At 40.9% G+C, this 18,593-nt stretch overlaps 1 protein-coding gene across 1 annotated transcript in view; it reads right to left on the bottom strand.

The window, feature by feature from the left end:
- The window catches only part of tenm1 (teneurin transmembrane protein 1), a 249,339-nt gene that overhangs the window by 55,309 nt on the left and 175,437 nt on the right, over window positions 1-18,593 (bottom strand). Inside the window, 7 exon segments of the mRNA XM_070449465.1 lie at window positions 9,274-9,506; window positions 10,589-10,609; window positions 11,338-11,587; window positions 11,864-12,007; window positions 14,073-14,340; window positions 15,201-15,462; window positions 17,614-17,733. Of these exon segments, the coding sequence (XP_070305566.1) occupies window positions 9,274-9,506; window positions 10,589-10,609; window positions 11,338-11,587; window positions 11,864-12,007; window positions 14,073-14,340; window positions 15,201-15,462; window positions 17,614-17,733 (1,298 nt within the window).

The raw sequence follows: 18,593 nt of genomic DNA on the forward strand, positions 1-18,593 counted from the left end.
CTACTGTAAATTGGACAGTGCAGTTAGATTAACAAGAATTTAAGCTTTCTGCCAATATCAGATATGTCTATGTCCTGGGAAGTTTTCTTGTTACTTACAACCTCATGCAAATCGCATTAGCCTACGTTAGCTCAAACGTTCCACAGGGGACCCACCAATCCTGAAGAAGATTTATAAGTTGTTTGATTTATGTTCCATCCTACAGCCTAATATTACCAAGTTCTGTTCCAAGTTTATTGCTGTTCCAAGTTAATTTTTTAAAGAACAACGACCCCTATTTGAAACAGTGGCCAGGTAAACAAAACCAAAGCATGGGTTTCTATCATACGTTGTCCATAGACTGCTTAAGGAAACCAATATGTAATTTGGGTGAACTATACATTTTACATAAAAAATAAATCACCTAATAGTAGGAACAGCACCATCTAGTGGTCAGAACAGGTGGGTCTAATCGGGTGGTCTAATCGGGTGGGTCTAATCCTGAATGCTGATTGGTTAAAACCGCACTCCAGCCAGTGTCTATTCCACAAATTACTACCAGCTAAATCTAGGATGTTAAAAAGCCTATTTACTCTGTTCCTTCTAACTGCGCAATCCACTGTCTCATCAGCCCATCCAAGCAATCTATAAACTTGATCTCCACTATAAAAAGCATCAAGAGATTATCTCACATATCTTTAGACTAACATTTAGTTTTTCAACAGCAGAGATTTGTATAAATCTTGCTGTCTGTCTCTCCGACATTTGCAACATTGTTTCAATATTCAAATTTGATCTCCTGCTGTCCCATAGTAATGAACGTGTCATGACGAGCCAGACAGGTGAACAGCGTTTCTCAGCCAGTCTAAATCATGAATCAGTTGGCATTTTTATGGATATATACAAAGAAATGTCAATTGAAAAAAGGTAAAATGAAATGAAGTGCAGATAATTTTGAGTCTTTCCAGCTTCAGTTTGAAGTGATTGTGTTAGCGGTCTTGTTAGCTAGCTCCTCTGAACAACAGTGTCCTGACGAGTGAGCACATTTTCTATGCCAGGTGAAATCGTGCTTCATTAGCTCATTGTTAAGGATGTATCCAAATAAATGTCACTAAAAAACAGCTTAAACAAATGCAAATGCAGCTACGTTGCTGTTATTCTGTAAATTAACTGTATTTGGCTAGCTAGCAAGCAAGGGATAAGAATGTTGCCAGCCAGTTTGGCATTGGAACATTTTGAACAAGCAACTGGGTCGCACCCATAGATACAGAACAACAAGATCTTGTGGAAGGATGAAATAAATTCATCAAAATAACGTTTTTAATGAAAATATGCCAATCATTATTTGAATATGTTGGCAGCCCACTGTATAAAAGTGATAATCCCCTCAAAGCCTGTGTTTGGAGGATATATCCTCCAAACACTGGCTTCTCAGGCATTATCACTTAATTATACAGTACCAGTCAAAAGTTTGGAAACACCTACTCATTCAAGGGTTTTTCTTTATTTTTTTTCTACATTGTAGAATAATAGTGAAGACATCAGAACTATGAAATAACACATATGGAATCAAGTAGTAACCAAAAAAGTGTTTTAGATTTTATATTCAAAGTAGCCACCCTTGCCTTGATGACAACTTTGCACATTCTTGGCATTCTCTCAACCAGCTTCATGAGGTAGTCACCTGGAATGCTTTCCCAACAGTCTTGAAGGAGTTCCCACATATGCTGAGCACTTGCTGGCTGCTTTTCCTTCACTCTGTGGTCCAACTCATCCCAAACCATCTCAATTGGGTTATGGTCGGGTGATTATGGAGGCCAGGTAATCTGATGCAGCACTCCATCACTCTCCTTGGTCAAATAGCCCCTACACAGCCTGGAGGTGTGTTTTTGGTCATTGTCCTGTTGAAAAACAAATGACAGTCCCACTAAGCGCAAAACAGATGGGATGGCGTATCGCTATAGAATGTTGTGGTAGCCATGGAGGTTAAATGTGCTTTGAATTCTAAATAAATCCCTGACAGTGTCACCATCACACCTCCTCCATGCTTCACAGTGGGAACCACACATGCAGAGATCATCCGTTCACCTACTCTGTGTCTCACAAAGACACGGCGGTTGGATACAAAAATCTCAAATTTGGACTCATCAGACAAAAAAAGGACAGACTTACAATGGTCTAATGTCCATTGCTCGTGTTTCTTGTCCAAGCAAATCTCTTCTTATTGTTGTCCTTTAGTAGTGGTTTCTTTGCAGCAATTCGACCATAAAAGCCTGATTCAAGCAGTCTCTTCTGAACAGTTGATGTGTCTGTTACTTATTTGCATTTATTTGGGCTGCAATCTGAGGTGCAGTTAATTGCTGATTTCTGAGGCTGGTAACTCTTATGAACTTATCCTCTGCAGCAGAGGTAACTCTGTGTCTTCCTTTCCTGTGGCGGTCCTCACGAGAGCCAGTTTCACCATAGGGCTTGATGGTTTTTGCGACTGTACTTGAAGAAACGTTAAAAGTTGTTAAAGTTTTCCACAATGACTGACCTTCATGTCTTAAAGTAATGATGAACTGTTGTATCGCTTTGCTTATTTGAGCTGTTCTTGCCATAATATGGACTTGGTCTTTTACCAAATAGAGCTATCTTCTGTATACAAACCCTACCTTGTCACAACACAACTGATTGGCTCAAATGAATTAAGAAGGAAAGAAATTGCACAAATTKACTTTGAACAAGGCACACTTGTTAATTGAAATGCATTCCAGGTGACTACCTCATGAAGCTGGTTGAGAAAATGCCAAGCATGTGCAAAGCTGTCATCAAGGCAAAGGGTGGCAACTTTGAAAAATCTCAAATATAAAATATATTTCGATTTGTTTAACACTTGTTTTGGTTACTACATGATTCCATATGTGTTATTTCATTGTGTTGATGTCTTCACTATTATTCTACAATGTAGAAAATAGTAAAAATAAAGAAAAACCCAGGTATGAGTAGGTTTGTCCAAACTTTTGACTGGTTCTGTACAACAGGTGGGTCTAATCTCGAATGCGGATTGGTTAAAACCGCATTCCAGCTGGTGTCTAAGTTACCACCAGCTAAATCTTTGATGTTAAAATGCATATTTACTCTGTTCCACCTGACTGCGCAATCCACTGTCTCATCAGCCCAGCCAAGCAATTTATAAACTTGATCTCCACTATAAAAAGCAGCTAGACATTGTCTCACATTTCTTTTAGACTAAAATTTAGTTTTCAACAGCGGAGATTTGAAAAACCTTGCTGTCTGTCTCTGTCACGCCCTGATCTGTTTCACCTGTCCCTGTGATTGTCTCCACCCCCTCCAGGAGTCGCTTATTTTCCCCAGTGTATTTATCCCTGTGTTTCCTGTCTCTCTGTGCCAGTTCGTCTTGTATGTTAAGTCAAGTCAACCAGTGTGTTTTTCCCCATACTCCTTTTCTATTCTCTTTTGCTAGTCTTCCTGGTTTTGACCACTGCCTGACTCTGGATTACTTTCCTGCCTGCCTGATCATCCTGCCTGCCCTGACCTTGAATCTACCTGCCCTTCGGTACCTATTGGATTCTGAACTGGTTTTGACCTTTTGCCTGTACACAACCTTTTGCCTGTTCTCTTGCCTAACCCTTTTTGGATTAATAAACATTGTAAGACTCCAACCATCTGGGTCTCGCCTTGTGCCTTGATAGTCTCTCCGAAATCATGAATCAGCTGGCATCATTTTTATGGATACATACAAAGAAATATCAATAGAAAAAGGTCAAACAAAACAAAGTGCAGCTAGTTTGCAGTCTTTCCATCTTCAGTTTGAAGTGATTGAGTTAGCTGTGTTGTTGGCTAGCTCCTCTGAACAACAGTGTTCAACAGTGAAGAGGCGACTCCGGGATGCAGTTGACAGTTCCTCTGTCAAGTGTCTGTTATTTTGCCCATCTTAATCTTTTCTTTTTATTGGCTAGTCTGAGATATGGCTTTTTCTTTGCAACTCTGCCTAGAAGGCCAGCATCCCGGTGTCGCCTCTTCACTGTTGACGTTGAGACGGGTGTTTTGCCGGTACTATTTAATGAAGCTGCCAGTTGAGGACTTGTGAGGTGTCTGTTTCTCAAACTAGACACTCTAATGTACTTGTCATATTGCTCAGTTGTGCACTGGGGCCTCCCACTCCTCTTTCTATTCTGGTTAGGGCCAGTTTGCGCTGTTCTGTGAAGGGAGTAGTACACAGCGTTGTACAAGATCTTTGGTTTCTTGGCAATTTCTCGCATGGAATAGCCTTCATTTCTCAGAACAAGAATAGACTGACGAGTTTCAGAAGAAAGTCCTTTGTTTCTGGCCATTCTGAGCCTGTAATCGAACCCACAAATGCTGATGCTCCAGAGACTCATCTAGTCTAAAGAAGGCCAGTTGTATTGCTACTTTAATCAGCACAACAGTTTTCAGCTGTGCTAACATAATTGCAAAAGGGTTTTCTAATGATCAATTAGCCTTTTAAAATGATAAACTTGGATTAGCTAACACAACATGCCATAGGAACACAGGAGTGATGGTTGCTGATAATGGGCCTCTGTACGCCTATGTAGATATTCCATAAAAAAAACTGCCGTTTCCAGCTACAATAGTCATTTACAACATTAACAATGTCTACACTGTATTTCTGATCAATTTGKTGTTATTTTAATGGACAAAAAATTTGCTTTTCTTTCAAAAACAAGGACATTTCTAAGTGACCCCAAACTTTTGTACGGTAGTGTAGGACCATAAATAAATAAATTAGATTTATTTTAAAAATTTAGTTCCCCATGATAGGACAATAAATAAATTAGGTGTATCATTTATTTTAAAATGCTGTTCCACCATGATAGGATAATAACTAAGATGTATAATTCATTATAAAATGTATATCCCTCATCTGCACAAAATTGAAAGCTCTCTCACGACACCTGTTCACAGACATACATTGGTTCTGGGATATGCAACCATTTCCTTTCTCACTCACTTAATGCCACACTTTCCTAAACACCAAAAAACACACACCATCCATCTCAATACATCCACACATACCCACATACTGTGCCTTCTGTCTGCTGTGTTTTTATCTCCACCATGTTGAATTAGTGCTTTTGTGTTCCAATTAGTTATATTTGAAGATAGATAGAAAAGCTATATGTTTTGTTGTTGTATTATTACAATCCATACCAAGGCTAGTATTGTGTGCTTCATTTTTAGAATAGCAATGGAGTAGTCTTTGTGTCTCTGAACAATTGGTTATCAATATACATTTTATTGACTACGAGAGCTACGCGTTTCCCTTTCAATCTATTTTCCTTGAAAATTGGATACAGAACTTTGCGCCGTTCTGCAATTTCCTTCGGGAACTGGTGATTTATGCCTATTTTCATGTCAGCAAGTCTTTTACCCAGGCTTTTAACCAATATTTTATCTTTAAAGAAAGCAAATTTGGCAAAGATTGGGCGTTCATACCTCTGCCCTCTCTGTCCGAAGCGGTGTACACCTTTGAGTTGGATTTTGTTGATAGCTTCGAGTGGGATCTGAAGCGCTGTAAGGAGGAACTCTAACTACACATTCAGGAACCTCTCCTTCTTTCTCTTGGATACCTGTAAGTACCAGATTCTCTCTTATGGATCTAGTCTGTATGTCAAGTAAGGCTTCTCTCAGAACAATGTTCTCCTTTTAAAGTTCATTAACTCCAGTTTCAATCTTATTGACTGTCCCTTTTAGCTTGTTTGTGTCTTTCTCCAATGTCACAGATTTTTCGTCACTCATCGCAAGGCTTGCCTTCAACTCTTTTATATCCTTACTGACTAGTTCAAGTTTGCCCAGTTTCTCATTTATTGATTTGAACAGATCGGTTTCGACCTTTACCATTCCGGTGGTGAAAAGATTAAATCGTCTGTGTCTGTAGAAGAGTCACGTTTTCGTTTTGAGATAGGTTCCCCTGTCATATTCTCCGTCATGTTGAGATAGGTTCCCCTGTCTTACTCTCCGTCATGTTGAGATAGGTTCCCCTGTCTTACTCTCCTTTCATGCTGAAAGGTTCCCCTTCTACTTCCTCATGTGAGATACGTTCCCCTGTCTTACTCTCCGTCATGTTGAGATAGGTTCCCCTGTCTTACTCTCCGTCATGTTGAGATAGGTTCCCCGTTTTACTCTCCGTCATGTTGAGATAGGTTCCCCTGTCTTACTCTCCGTCATGTTGAGATAGGTTCCCCTGTCATATTCTCCGTCATGTTGAGATAGGTTCCCCTGTCTTACTCTCCGTCATGTTGAGATAGGTTCCCCTGTCATATTCTCCGTCATGTTTGGGTGTTGCTTGTTTTTGTAATATTTGTCAATACATTTCTCTAGTCTTATAATTTGTTTTGTGTTGTTATCCAGATTGAAGGTTATTACCCACCAGATTGTGAAGTGCTAATATTTAGTCTAACTTACTGATATTGAATATTACATCTTTATCTTGAGGTGATCTACATTGCTGTGTTCAGTCCGCCATCTTGCCATCCCATTCCTCATGTCTTACTCATTATTAGAAAAAAGCTTGGTCCAAATCAGATATTAGGTACTATTTTTATTGAATATTTATATGAGGCCTATACATTAAAATGGCCAATTTGGGTAAAAATCAATTAGCTTAATTTCTCAGAGATATATTTCAACAAAATAATGTTGCAGGAATGCTAATCTTATCTGGTTCTAACTACATAAATGATTTCAAAACAATCTGAGATGGTGGGTGTCATGGCTTGCTGAAATGACATTGAACAAACCAGGGGTGAGTCAGTTATTGGGACTGTGTGTGATGGACCCTTATGCAGTGACTGTGTGTTATCACCTGATAATGTAGCGGTGGGCAATACATTTGTCTCGAGGGCCACATCGGGATTTAAAAATTCAGCCAAGGGCCACAAAGATTTTTTGGGGGAACGATTTGTTCGTCAAAAGCAATTTGTGGGCTAGAAAAAAGGCAGTTATTTGAAAATGTAGAGGTCCATTATAATTTCCACATACTTTTTATCTAGTTTAGATGTTCAAGAGTGGCCTGGAGTGTTTTTTTTACCCAAAATAATATTCCCCCCATTTATTTTATTATTATTATAATTGTAGATTCTTTTACTCAAACCTCCCCCGGATCCATACCGCAAGCACATTCAATTTGGTCCGTGGGGCCGTATGTCGCCCACCCCTGTGATAAGGGCATTACTCTGGCGTCTACGGGGCCTGGGATCCCTGGTATTGTGTTTTGGAGGAGCAGCAAAATTCATTTCCATTGCTGCCATACTGTACTGTGTGGTCTAACTAAGCTCCACCCAGCCCAGACGATAAGGCTGAAGGAGAGGTTGAGGGAGAAGCGGAGGGGGAGAGAGGAGGGGCGGGCACATAGCTGGAATTAATAGCGTCTCAGCACTGGCGCCAAAAAATCATGCCCGGGCTGAAGCCAGTCTAAATGATGTGCCCACATTGCTCTGAGCCTAATTTGGCTCTTACACATGTTCACTGTAGAGAGGAGACTGCAGACAGGAATTTCAACCCCGACAAAAAGGAGAGACACTCTGTTTGAACTTCAAAGCCGCCGCTGTTTGAGAACCGAAAATGAATGGGATCATCATTGGTGGACAAACCAATTTCAAGGACTTTCTATTGACAAGACAGAAGCACATTGAACCTCTGCTAATATCTGTCAATATTCAGACCCTGAATCATAATACTTCTCAGGTTCAGAAAAGGGCTGGTTGCTGAATGCATATACAGTGCCTTCAGAAAGTATTCATAGCCCTAGACTTATTCCACATTTTGTTGTGTTACAGCCTGAATTCTAAATAGATTTTAATGAGAAAGTGAAAACATGTTTTTAGAAATGTTAGCAAATTTATTGAAAAAGAAATAGAGAAATATTTAATTTACGTAAGTAGTCACACCCCTGAGTCCAATCATGTTAGAATCACCTTCGGCAGTGATTACAGCTGTGAGTCTTTCTGGGTAAGTCTCTAAGAGCTTTGTACACCTGGATTGTACAATATTTGCACATTGTTCTTTTATAAATTCTTAAAGCTCTGTCAAGTTGGTTGTTGATCATTGCTAGACAGCTATGTTAAAGTCTTGCCATAGATTTTAATGCCGATTTAAGTCAAAACTGTAACTAGGCCACTCAGGAATATTCAACGTGTATATTTGTCCTTGTGTTTTAGGTTATTGTCCTGTTGAAAGGTGAACTTGACTCCCAGTGTCTGTTGGAATGCAGACTGAATCAGGTTTTCCTCTAGGATTTTGCCTGTGCTTAGCTCTATTCCATTTATTTTTATCCTAAAAAAACTCCCCAGTCTTTGCCGATGACCAGTATACCCATAACACGATGCAGCCACCACCATGCTTGTAAATATGAATAATGGTACTCAGTGATGTGTTTTGTTGGATTTTCCCTAAACATAATGCTTTGTATTCAGGAAATAAAGTTAATTTCTTTGCCACATTTTTTTGCAGGTTTACTTTACTGCCTCATTGCAAACAGGATGCATGTTTTGGAATATTTGGATTCTGGTACAGGCTTCCTTCTTGTCACTGTCATTTAGGTTAGTACTGTGGAGTAACTACAATGTTGTTGATACATCCTAAGTTTTCTCCTATCACAGTCATTAAACTCTGTAACTGTTTTAAAGTCACCATTGGACTCATGGTGAAATCCTTGAGCGGTTTCCTTCATCTCCGTCAACTGAGTTAGGAAGGACGCCGGCATCTTTCACTATGCTCAAAGGGATGTTCAATGTCTGCTTTTTAAAAAACGTTTACCTGTCTACCAATAGGTGCCCTTCTTTCTGAGGCATTGGAAAACCTACCTGGTCTTTGTGGTTGAATCTGTTTGAAATTCACTGCTCGACTGAGGGACCTTAGAAATAATTTTATGTGTGGGGTACAGAGATGAGGTACTCATTCAAAAATCATGTTAAACACTATTATTGCACACAGAGTGAGTCCATGCAATAAAGCGGTTGACTGAAGACATTTCAGCTTTTCATTTGTAAAAAATATATATATATATAATTCCACTTTTACATTATACATTGTGTGTAGGCCAGTTACACAAAATCTGTAACACAACAAAATGTGGAAAAAGTCAAGGGGTGTGAATACTTTCTGAAAGCACTGTAAAAAGCTGTGTCCTTTTAAATCTCACAATTCACAAAATACAATTTATTCAGCAAAATTTCAAATTGAAAGCAATAAGGATTTTTTTTAGGATTATAGACTAATTGCTATATTAAGGTAATGATGAAGCTGTACCTCTGGGGTTGTTGAGGGAGGCCTCGGTGGCTTTGCCCCCGTCTCCACAGTGGCCCTGGTCGAAGGGGGTGCACTGGTCCCCAGTCCCTGCCACCACCTCCATGTTCTTGGCCAGGTCCTTCGGCTCTGTGAGGGTCCTGAGTCTGTAGACCCTCCTGCTGCTGGTGTCAGACAGGTAAAGAAGTTCCCTTACTGGGTCCATGGCCAGGTAGTACTTATGGGCTGGGCTGGTGCTGAAAAAAACAGACTTGTGAGCAAAATGTTACCTAGTCACGTAGGTCTAAAGTACCAAAAACATGAACAATGTACTGTTTGTATGAAATACACATATACAGTACTGAGTAATCTTCAAAGAGCTGGCTTTTATCACTAAACACCAGTTCAGTTGCCTCCGACAGTCTTTCATATTAAATGGTTGCTCAAGAGGAACCACGTCATCAGCTCCGACATTAAAATCTCGCTGACGTGAAACAAACATCTGCCAACCAAAGATAGACTCCATCTTTTCATCAGAAGTTATTATTACAATCCTTACAGCGCTAATTCTGACAGCTGTATCACCTTTACAGTTGATTCACTGCAACTGAAAGGGGACTGAAATCCTGACAAAATGATGGAGGCAACCTAAGTGCCTGTGTAATATGAGCCCTGACAGAGTGTAAGAGCTATGTGTGATGGCGTGCTTCCTTGTGAACTCTCTGTAAATATTAAGCTATGATTATAGATGCTGATTCAGAGAGGAACATTACTCATCTCAGGCTTTAGCTGAATGTGCCATCCCATACAAGCAGTGAGGAAAAAAGCACAGCTAGTTCAGTGATTTTTTTTTACAGGCTTTGATTGAGAAAGAATCAATTGCGAACATGACAGCTGCTTGAAAAGATGAATCATATCTCTGGGAGAGATGAGAGCCTGTTCGTTTGGGGGAGAGAGTATGAGAAGCCTATCCCAACACAACAGTGTTACACTGGCCTTCAGCGGGGCGCTCTCCCATCTAAACACACATGAAAGGCTGGGGCTTGTCTATGATAAGAGGCACCCTTTAAAGACCTCGCCTCGTTTGTATTTTTCTCCAAAGTATTTCTCTCCATTTCTGATCCCTGCTACTTTTAAATCCAGGTCAATACACTTCCATATTGACTGACTCTCCTCACTTCTAATCCTGTATTCTGTAACCAAATGAGAACGTCTTCTTTCATCCATGAAAGGGAGGCTGGCGGTTTGCAACTGAAGCATCGCTCTCTTCATGCAGCAGTGTCATAAAAACAGTTTTGAGGAAAATACATTATGAATGAATATGGTATTGAAAACGTACCTGTGCCTGATATCTCGATTCCTAGCAGCGTTGTATTAAAGAGATAGAAAGACAGTATTAGTTCTTATCCTTGGAGAAATGTCTCTTCTTCGATCCATGATTACACTTATGAAAGCATTTCAATGAAACTTTTCTGTTCAGTTTGTTCGTGTACTGTGTGCACAATAGATTACTTATTTTCTAATCTTTTTCCATTTGATCTTGAAAATTGAACAATCATAACAACAACAGCAAAATATTTGGGCAACTAGCACTACAACAACTTTTATTATACTGTATATGTCAAATGCTTCAACCTCAAATAGTGCTTGTGATAATGTACAAATACATAAAAACATAAAAACACTGAAAAACATATTTAAAGATGCACTATGCAGAAATTGCTTCGCCATTTCCTGGTTGCTAAAATTCGAATAGTTCGCCTAATTTCAGTTCATGTGACAAAACAAGCAAGTATAGTGCAGAGAATCATTTTACCATCTAAACCGCTGTGAAGTATATTTTCCATAACCAAAACTATTGTATTTTCAACCTTTTAGACCTGGTGTACAAAACTGAAAGTAAAAGGCGCAAAAACTAAACTTAAGAACAGGAAAAATAGAAATAGCGCACATAGAACAGATCTATCACTTCTTAGACTTGCTTTCAATGAGAATGGCATATATATAACATATATTTCCATGTGCATTTGGTTGGGTCGCCCAAAAAGTTACATATTGCTGCTTTAACTGTTAGTCTTAACGTGTCACCTCAGTTCTAGAATGCTAATAGCAAATCCGTTGGGTAGAATCCTTCTGATGAAGTTGAAGTCGCCAATGTAGATGCTGCCGTCGGAGCCACAAGTGATAGCGACAGGAGCGTAGAGCTTGCTGCCCAGGGCAGGCCCGTTACAGTTGGGGCAGGGGATGGTGCGCACGTTCCCCGTCCCCATCACTGTGTGGATGACTGGAGGTTGCTGGGAGATGAAAATGTTCTCTCCATTCCCTTTGTGTAGGACACCTGGAGTTTAAGGACAACTAGCAATTATAATCCAATCCAGAGGAATCACTAGTCCTTCCTGGAATCTTCAAAGTTCAACAAGGCCAAGAATAATGCATTGTACTAGTCTATATCAAGTAATTTAAAAAGGAAGTTAAAAAAATGATAGTTTGGCAAGAATGTCTTCACAATATTCCTACTGGATAACCAGGTAGGAAATAGTGTCAGGTCAGGTAGGCTTAGGGTAAAGTACTGTTGAATGGAATTGTGATACAGAGGAACAGGCAGAGCCCTTACCGCTTTGGAGGTTAAGGATGTGGTGCTTGTCCAGGGACCAGCCCCCTAGGTTGGAGGCAATCATCTCAAAGCCCTGCAGCTGAGCCATCCTTCTCTCCCACACAATGTAGTCAGCACATGACTCATACTCATAGCCTACAGAGACTGGAACACAATAGACCACTAGGCCGTTAATGTGACGCCGCCAATGCATTCATTATGCTGTTGTTATTGCATTTACAAAGAGACATACCTGGAAAACAACAACCCCTAATGCTTTTGTGATGGTGCGGCTAGCTCCTGCACAGTGTACAATTGCTTGAATATGTAGTTGCTGTGGTCAAGGCAGAGGCTGGAACGATGCAGCACGGTGGTTATAGCGGAGCCTGGATGTGTGCTAACAATCTGCGAGTCTCCGGAGCCTTTTTAATGCATCACTGATACCATCATGCTCTGCTGCATCCACCCAGTATGCGTACATGCTCACACAATTTTTGTCACTCTGTCTTGCTGTCTCTCTCTCTCTCTTCCTCTCTCACCCACACAAACACATGCGAAGGAAGCACACGCAAACACACACACACACAACAAGCAGGACATAGTCAGTTACACACAGAGTAGCTACAGGCTCCTGCCTGTCTCACCATGATAGATCAGCCTGTTACTATCGGCAACGGAGAGAGGGATGGTGAGGAGGAAGGAGGGAGAGAAAGCGTGAGAGAGAGAGAGCTCAATTCCCACTGGTACATAAAGATAAATGAATAAATTAGAGCCTGTCTCATTTCCTTATCTCTTCCTCTGGTTTCGTGTGGATGAAAATATGTTTGCCCCATAACAAAATGTGTGTTTTGAATTTGAATTTAGTTTGGATGTTGTTCCTAATTGTGTCATGTGTTCGGTCCGTAACATCTCCAGGACTTCCTATTTATATCACAGACTATTAACCACAGTGCATCATATACACCATCAAGGAGCTGAATACACACAAATTAAATCGTGCATTCAGTGAGAAAGGATTCCAATGCATGCACACCAGCCAGGCAATCAAGAAACACTCTGCTATCTGATAGTAATACATGGAGCAATCAAGAGAGAAATCCTCATAGTGTGAAGGAGATAAGAGTGCCCAGCTAGCACATGATGTTCTGAGAACCATATGTTTCTTAGAGCTTGGTGAACATGTGGTTATCTTATGGTTATTTTGCATACAACCTTCCTACAATGTTCTGGGAATGGAGCAAGATAGTTGTTTGGCTTGGGAACATTCTCAGCCCTTTTAAGGAACTTGACAGAATAAAGTTATTTTCTTGGTATTTCGTTACTTTAACAGAACATTTCCTAAAAGTCTAAACATGGTTATATTTKATTTAACATTTTTAGTAATGTTCTATGAACGTTCTCCAACTGGTTTGACATTGGGAATGTTCTCAAGTAGTTCAGAGAAAGTCATTAAACAATGTTCTCCTGTGGGAATTTCAGTACTTCAGCATAACGTTTTCGGAAGGTTTCCTCAAGTAAGTAATTCAAAAACCTCAAAATAACCTATAATTTCCGATCTCAAAACGGTAATAAAACCTACCAGGAAACATTTCAAGGAGCCATAGTAAAACGTTCTCAGAACCTCCTTGCAACTAAACATTTTAGTTCCCAGAACAGGTGAAATGTTCACTTCCGTTTTCAGAACATTTAATTAAACTACTTTCAGATTTACCTGAAAGTAGTTGGGAACCAATGGGAAACCAAAAACATACGTTCCCACAACTTCCAAGGAACCAAATGTGCTAGCTGGGTCTCTCCTGCTTTCTATTCCATTTAGATTTGTAACACTCTCTCCATCAAGAGCTGGTGCTCCCAATAGGCAGACGGCACACTAAATCAACCACTGATATAGAGCTTATATGTGGCCCTTCAAAAATCTCTCAGGCTTTCATACTACTGACCATTAACACACTGACAATCTCTTTAGAGCTCTGTGTGATTGTATTATCTAAAGATAAAGTATAACAAAAGTAACATGCTGTTCTTCTGTTACACTGTTGAACATTATACTGTCTTTATAGATTTGTATCTTCCATTAGCTACAGATTGTCTCTCGTAGTTACCCAATGGAGAATGCTTACTTGCTTTCATCCCTTGGGTGTAAATTGTCAAAGGAGTGAAATACAGCACATTATATTTGCCATATAGGAAATCTGAAAGCAGATGATTCAAGTGCTCCATACTGTCTTACCCAAAGCTTGGGCCAGGCCCAACACTTTCTGCCCATAGACATCAGTCTTGTTCCAGGCCAGGACATAGACCAGGTTGGGGGCAGCAGGGAACCACTTCTGGAAGAGGCGTCCCTCGATGGCGGAGGATACGTGCACCTTAACGAGGCCAGTGGGGATGATGGAGTGGGTTAAGATGATGCGTAACAGAGACTTGTAGCCAGGGGAGCGGGTGCTCAGGTAGCTGAGCTTTAAGAAACTGCCAGGGATGGTGATCTCCTCTTGGACAGCCTGAGGAAGAGGAGAAAGCATTTCACCTGCTGTTATTACATGCTATTGGTAACTAGGAGTTGGAAAGGCTTCAAAAGCCCCAAGGATACAGACTGTACGTATAGAAAACTTTTAAAACTTTTTCAGCAAAATAATTTTTGATCACTCAGTGTTTGTACTCGCTCCAAGATATACTTGCACGTACTGTATATCACTTTCTTGAAACCAAATCAAAATAACGATACTTGACACTTTTTTAAACTTTGAACATTCTTTGTAACACTATGCCTCTGGAATACAAAATAGCAACTATATATCCTATATCATTAGCAACGTACAGGAGGACATTTTAATTACTGCTGATGATCTAACCCCCACTCCCACCCTTCACTGCTCACAGATTCAATCATTCTGAACTGGGTCCTCATTAAAATCACTATCAGTTTCATTATCTTCCACAACAAACTAGGACGTCTAGTCATCTACACACTGCAAAACACAGTTCCAAAGAGGTAGGAATATCAGGGGAATCGGGGGAGAAAATAGCAAGCAGATGGCAGCTCTGTGAATAAAGCGCCCCGGCAACTGATTAGTGTGAGATTCTAAGATGATTCACAGGTACAATATGAGCCTGCTGGAAATTTGACACGGTGCGGGAAGAACGCAAAAAAATACATTTCAATATCCTACTAAAGAAAAATGCAGGAATGGGAATAAAAACGATCATTTATCACTTACACCTGGAAGTCATCATAACATGATATTCCGAGTAGAGTATAGGTTGTAATTGAAAGCTGAGTGAGTACCACTGGGACTTAATACTGTATATTACCATATATATTATGTTTATTACTGGCTGGTGAGTGGGCAGTCCACTGTACCTGCAGCTCAGGGATGGCAGGGCCTCGCTCCTCACAGGTGCTGGCGAAACGGGTGAGAGGGGAGGGGAGGACGATTGGGTAGGGACTGACAAGGTTCTTCAGGTCACATACAGGGGGGCGAGACTCCACCCTCGCCATGGTGACCTTCTCTACAACGACAAACTGGTTCCATGGTAACCAGACGGTGCGTTTCTGCATGAGGAAGGGAGCCCTCTGGAAGATCAGGGAAACTGAGATTCCCCCTGCAGCCACCAGGTCAAAACTACAGGAACAGAATCAACACAAATCAGAGCAAGACTATCTCAGCATCATAAGCCAGTTTACTATAGTATCCATGTCACGCCCTGACATTAGAGAGCCTTTTTATTTCTCTATTTGGTTAGGTCGGGGTGTGATTAGGGTGGGCATTCTAGTTTTTCTATTTATTTGTTCCCAATCAGAGGCAGCTGTCTATCGTTGTCTCTGATTGGGGATCATACTTAGGCAGTCTTTTTCAACCTTTAGTTTGTGGGATCTTGTTTGTGTGTAGTTGCTTTCTGCACTGCATGTAGCTTCACGTTCGGTTGTGGTTTATTGTTTTTTCGTGTTCATCAAAATAAATGATGTACGCTTACCACGCTGCACCTTGGTCTGATTCTTCCATCAACGGGCGTGACAATCCACTAGTGGTGTAACGAACCGTAGTTGATTCGTGATCCGTACGGATCACCCCTCACGATTCGGCACGCATGTGAACCGCGGATCAATTGCAAAGTTTAACCATCATAGTGTGAAATACAGTTCGACTTCCGCTGTTACTTTTTAAAGTAATAATTCCCTAAATCTCGATGCAGAGCTGCAGTGAGACAAGACAGATATGTGCTGTGTTTTACTCTGAAGCCTGAAACTCTGAAACTCTGATGATTTGATTATTGTTAAAAAGCAGTTGTGTGTACTGTTCACGTGAACTGGGCATGTTGAATCCCAATGCATCAAACCTGGATGCTCGTGTTGCAAAAAGCAAAGAAGAAAAAATAGCAGTGACAGCCATGGCTAGCGGAGGAGCTGAAGAACTGGAAAAGCCTCCCGCTTCATTTAAGTCTCATGTATGGGAGCATTTTGGCTTCCCTGTCAAATATGAGGTCAGAAGAAGGGTGGTGGGCAACACCATTACGGTGTGTAGGCATTGTGCCACAAGAAAGCCGTATGATCATGGAAATACATGGAGCATGGCCACACATTTAAAGCGTCATCACCCTGGTGAGTCAGTGACGGGAGCCAACTCAGCCAAGAGACACCAACTTCTCACCGCGGCATTTAAGCCCTGCTGCAGAATCCGACCGGGCTAAAGCCATCACCAAATCTATTGGGATGTTTATCACTGCAGACATGAGGCCATACTCTGCTGTGGAAAACAAAGGGTTTAAAAATATGGTGAAAGTGTTTGAGCCACGCTACGAAATCCCCTCGCGCACCCACTTCATTATGAAGATCGTGCCAGATCTTTATGAACAGGAAAATATCAACATTGAGCACTGAGCACTGAAACTGCACTGTCTGTCCATGATCCTACCTCTGAAAACAAAGTTTCTACAATCCATGACCTCAAGTGAGGAAGACAGCACCATCACTAGAGATGTCAAGGCTGCCATTAGAGAGGACCTGAACCCCAGATACCCCCCTAATGTACAGGACTACCTTCATAGATCTACTGCACTGGATCCAAGGTTCATGCCACAGAGCCAACAGGAGCAGACTCAGAGGCATCTCCTCCACAAAATAATTTGGCCATGAAGGAGCTTTTCGGGGAGACCTTTGCGAGCAAGGACACAGGCAAGACGTTTGCCAACACCATCAAAGAGGAGGTGGCATCCTACAAGGCAGCAAGTGGCATTCCAGTGGTTGGTGATCCACTGGCATGGTGGAAAAGCAATGTGTGTAAATACCCTCACATTTCCATGATGGCAAGATGCTACCTGGCTGTGCCTGGCACTTCAGTTCGTAGCGAGAGGGTGTTCTCCACGGCAGGAGACATAGTGACTGCAAAGAGGACTACCCTCTCCCCAGACAATGTAGACATCCTCATCTTTAAAAAAAAATATTTGAAGTTATAAGCTCAGGTCTGCTTTGCTTTCTTTCTTTACTTTTTTTTGATAATGTGGACACGGGCATGATATCTTTTATCATGCCTCATATTGCACTTTAATTTAACAATTGAGTATTGAATATTTTATTTTAATATTTTATTTAAACATCGAAAAGTTCCTTGCTTTAAGTGTTCTTTAAGTAATAAATGGAAAGCAAAGTTATAATTGTCTCCCTCTTTATTTTCGCTGATCCGAAAAATGATCCGATCCGTGACTCAAAACCGTGAGTTTTGTGATCCGTTGCACCACTATTATCCACATACAATTCTTGACCACTGTCTACCTACCTGCCATCCTGGCGACTGACAGAGAAGCCGAATTCGGGGTACTGCTGGAAGCTGATGTTCACCCCCACCAGTGGGGTCCCGTCTACTGCCACCACCTGCCCCCGGATCACTGAGGCTCGGCTAGGAGAGAGCAGGGTTTATTTCACTGGGTAAATACATTCTACTATAACAAGTTAAGCGTTTTCCAGTTCAGTTGACAATGCAATAGTGCTATATCCATACACTGTGGTAGCTTACAAATAGCTACATAGAACAGGATCTGTACTTCAGTGGCAATTATACACTGAACAAAAATATAAATGCAAAATGTAACAATTTCAAAGATTTTACTGCATTACAGTTCATATAAGGCAGTGGTTCCCAAACTTTTTATAGTCCGTACCCCTTCAAACATTCAACCTCCAGCTGCGTACCCCCTCTAGCAGCAGGGTCAGCGCACTCTCAAATGTTGTTTTTTTCCATCATTGTAAGCCTGCTACACACACACACTATACGATACATTTATTAAACATAAGAATGATTGTGAGTTTTTGTCACAACCCAGCTTGTGGGAAGTGACAAAGAGCTCTTATAGGACCAGGGCACAAATAATAATATAAAAATAATTAATAATTTTGCTCTTTATTTAGCCATCTTACATACAAAACGTTATTTGTTCATCAAAAATTGTGAATAACTCACCACAGGTTAATGAGAAGGGTGTGCTTGAAAGGATGCACAAAACTCTGCAATGTTGGGTTGTATTGGAGAGAGTTTCAGTCTTACATAATTTTCTAGTGCTAGTGAGGGCCGAGAATCCACTCTCACATAGGTATGTGGTTGCAAAGGGAATCAGCGTCTTAACAGCGTGATTTGCAAAGGCAAGAAACTCTGAGCACAGCCCTTTCCAGAAATCTGGCAGTGGCTTCTGATTAAATTCAATTTTCACAGAACCGCTTGTGCAATTTCGATGAGGCTCTCTTGTTCAGATATCTGTAAGT

The sequence above is a fragment of the Salvelinus sp. IW2-2015 genome, linkage group LG20 (assembly GCF_002910315.2).
Source record: "Salvelinus sp. IW2-2015 linkage group LG20, ASM291031v2, whole genome shotgun sequence".
In the NCBI taxonomy this organism is placed as follows: Eukaryota; Metazoa; Chordata; class Actinopteri; order Salmoniformes; family Salmonidae; genus Salvelinus; species Salvelinus sp. IW2-2015.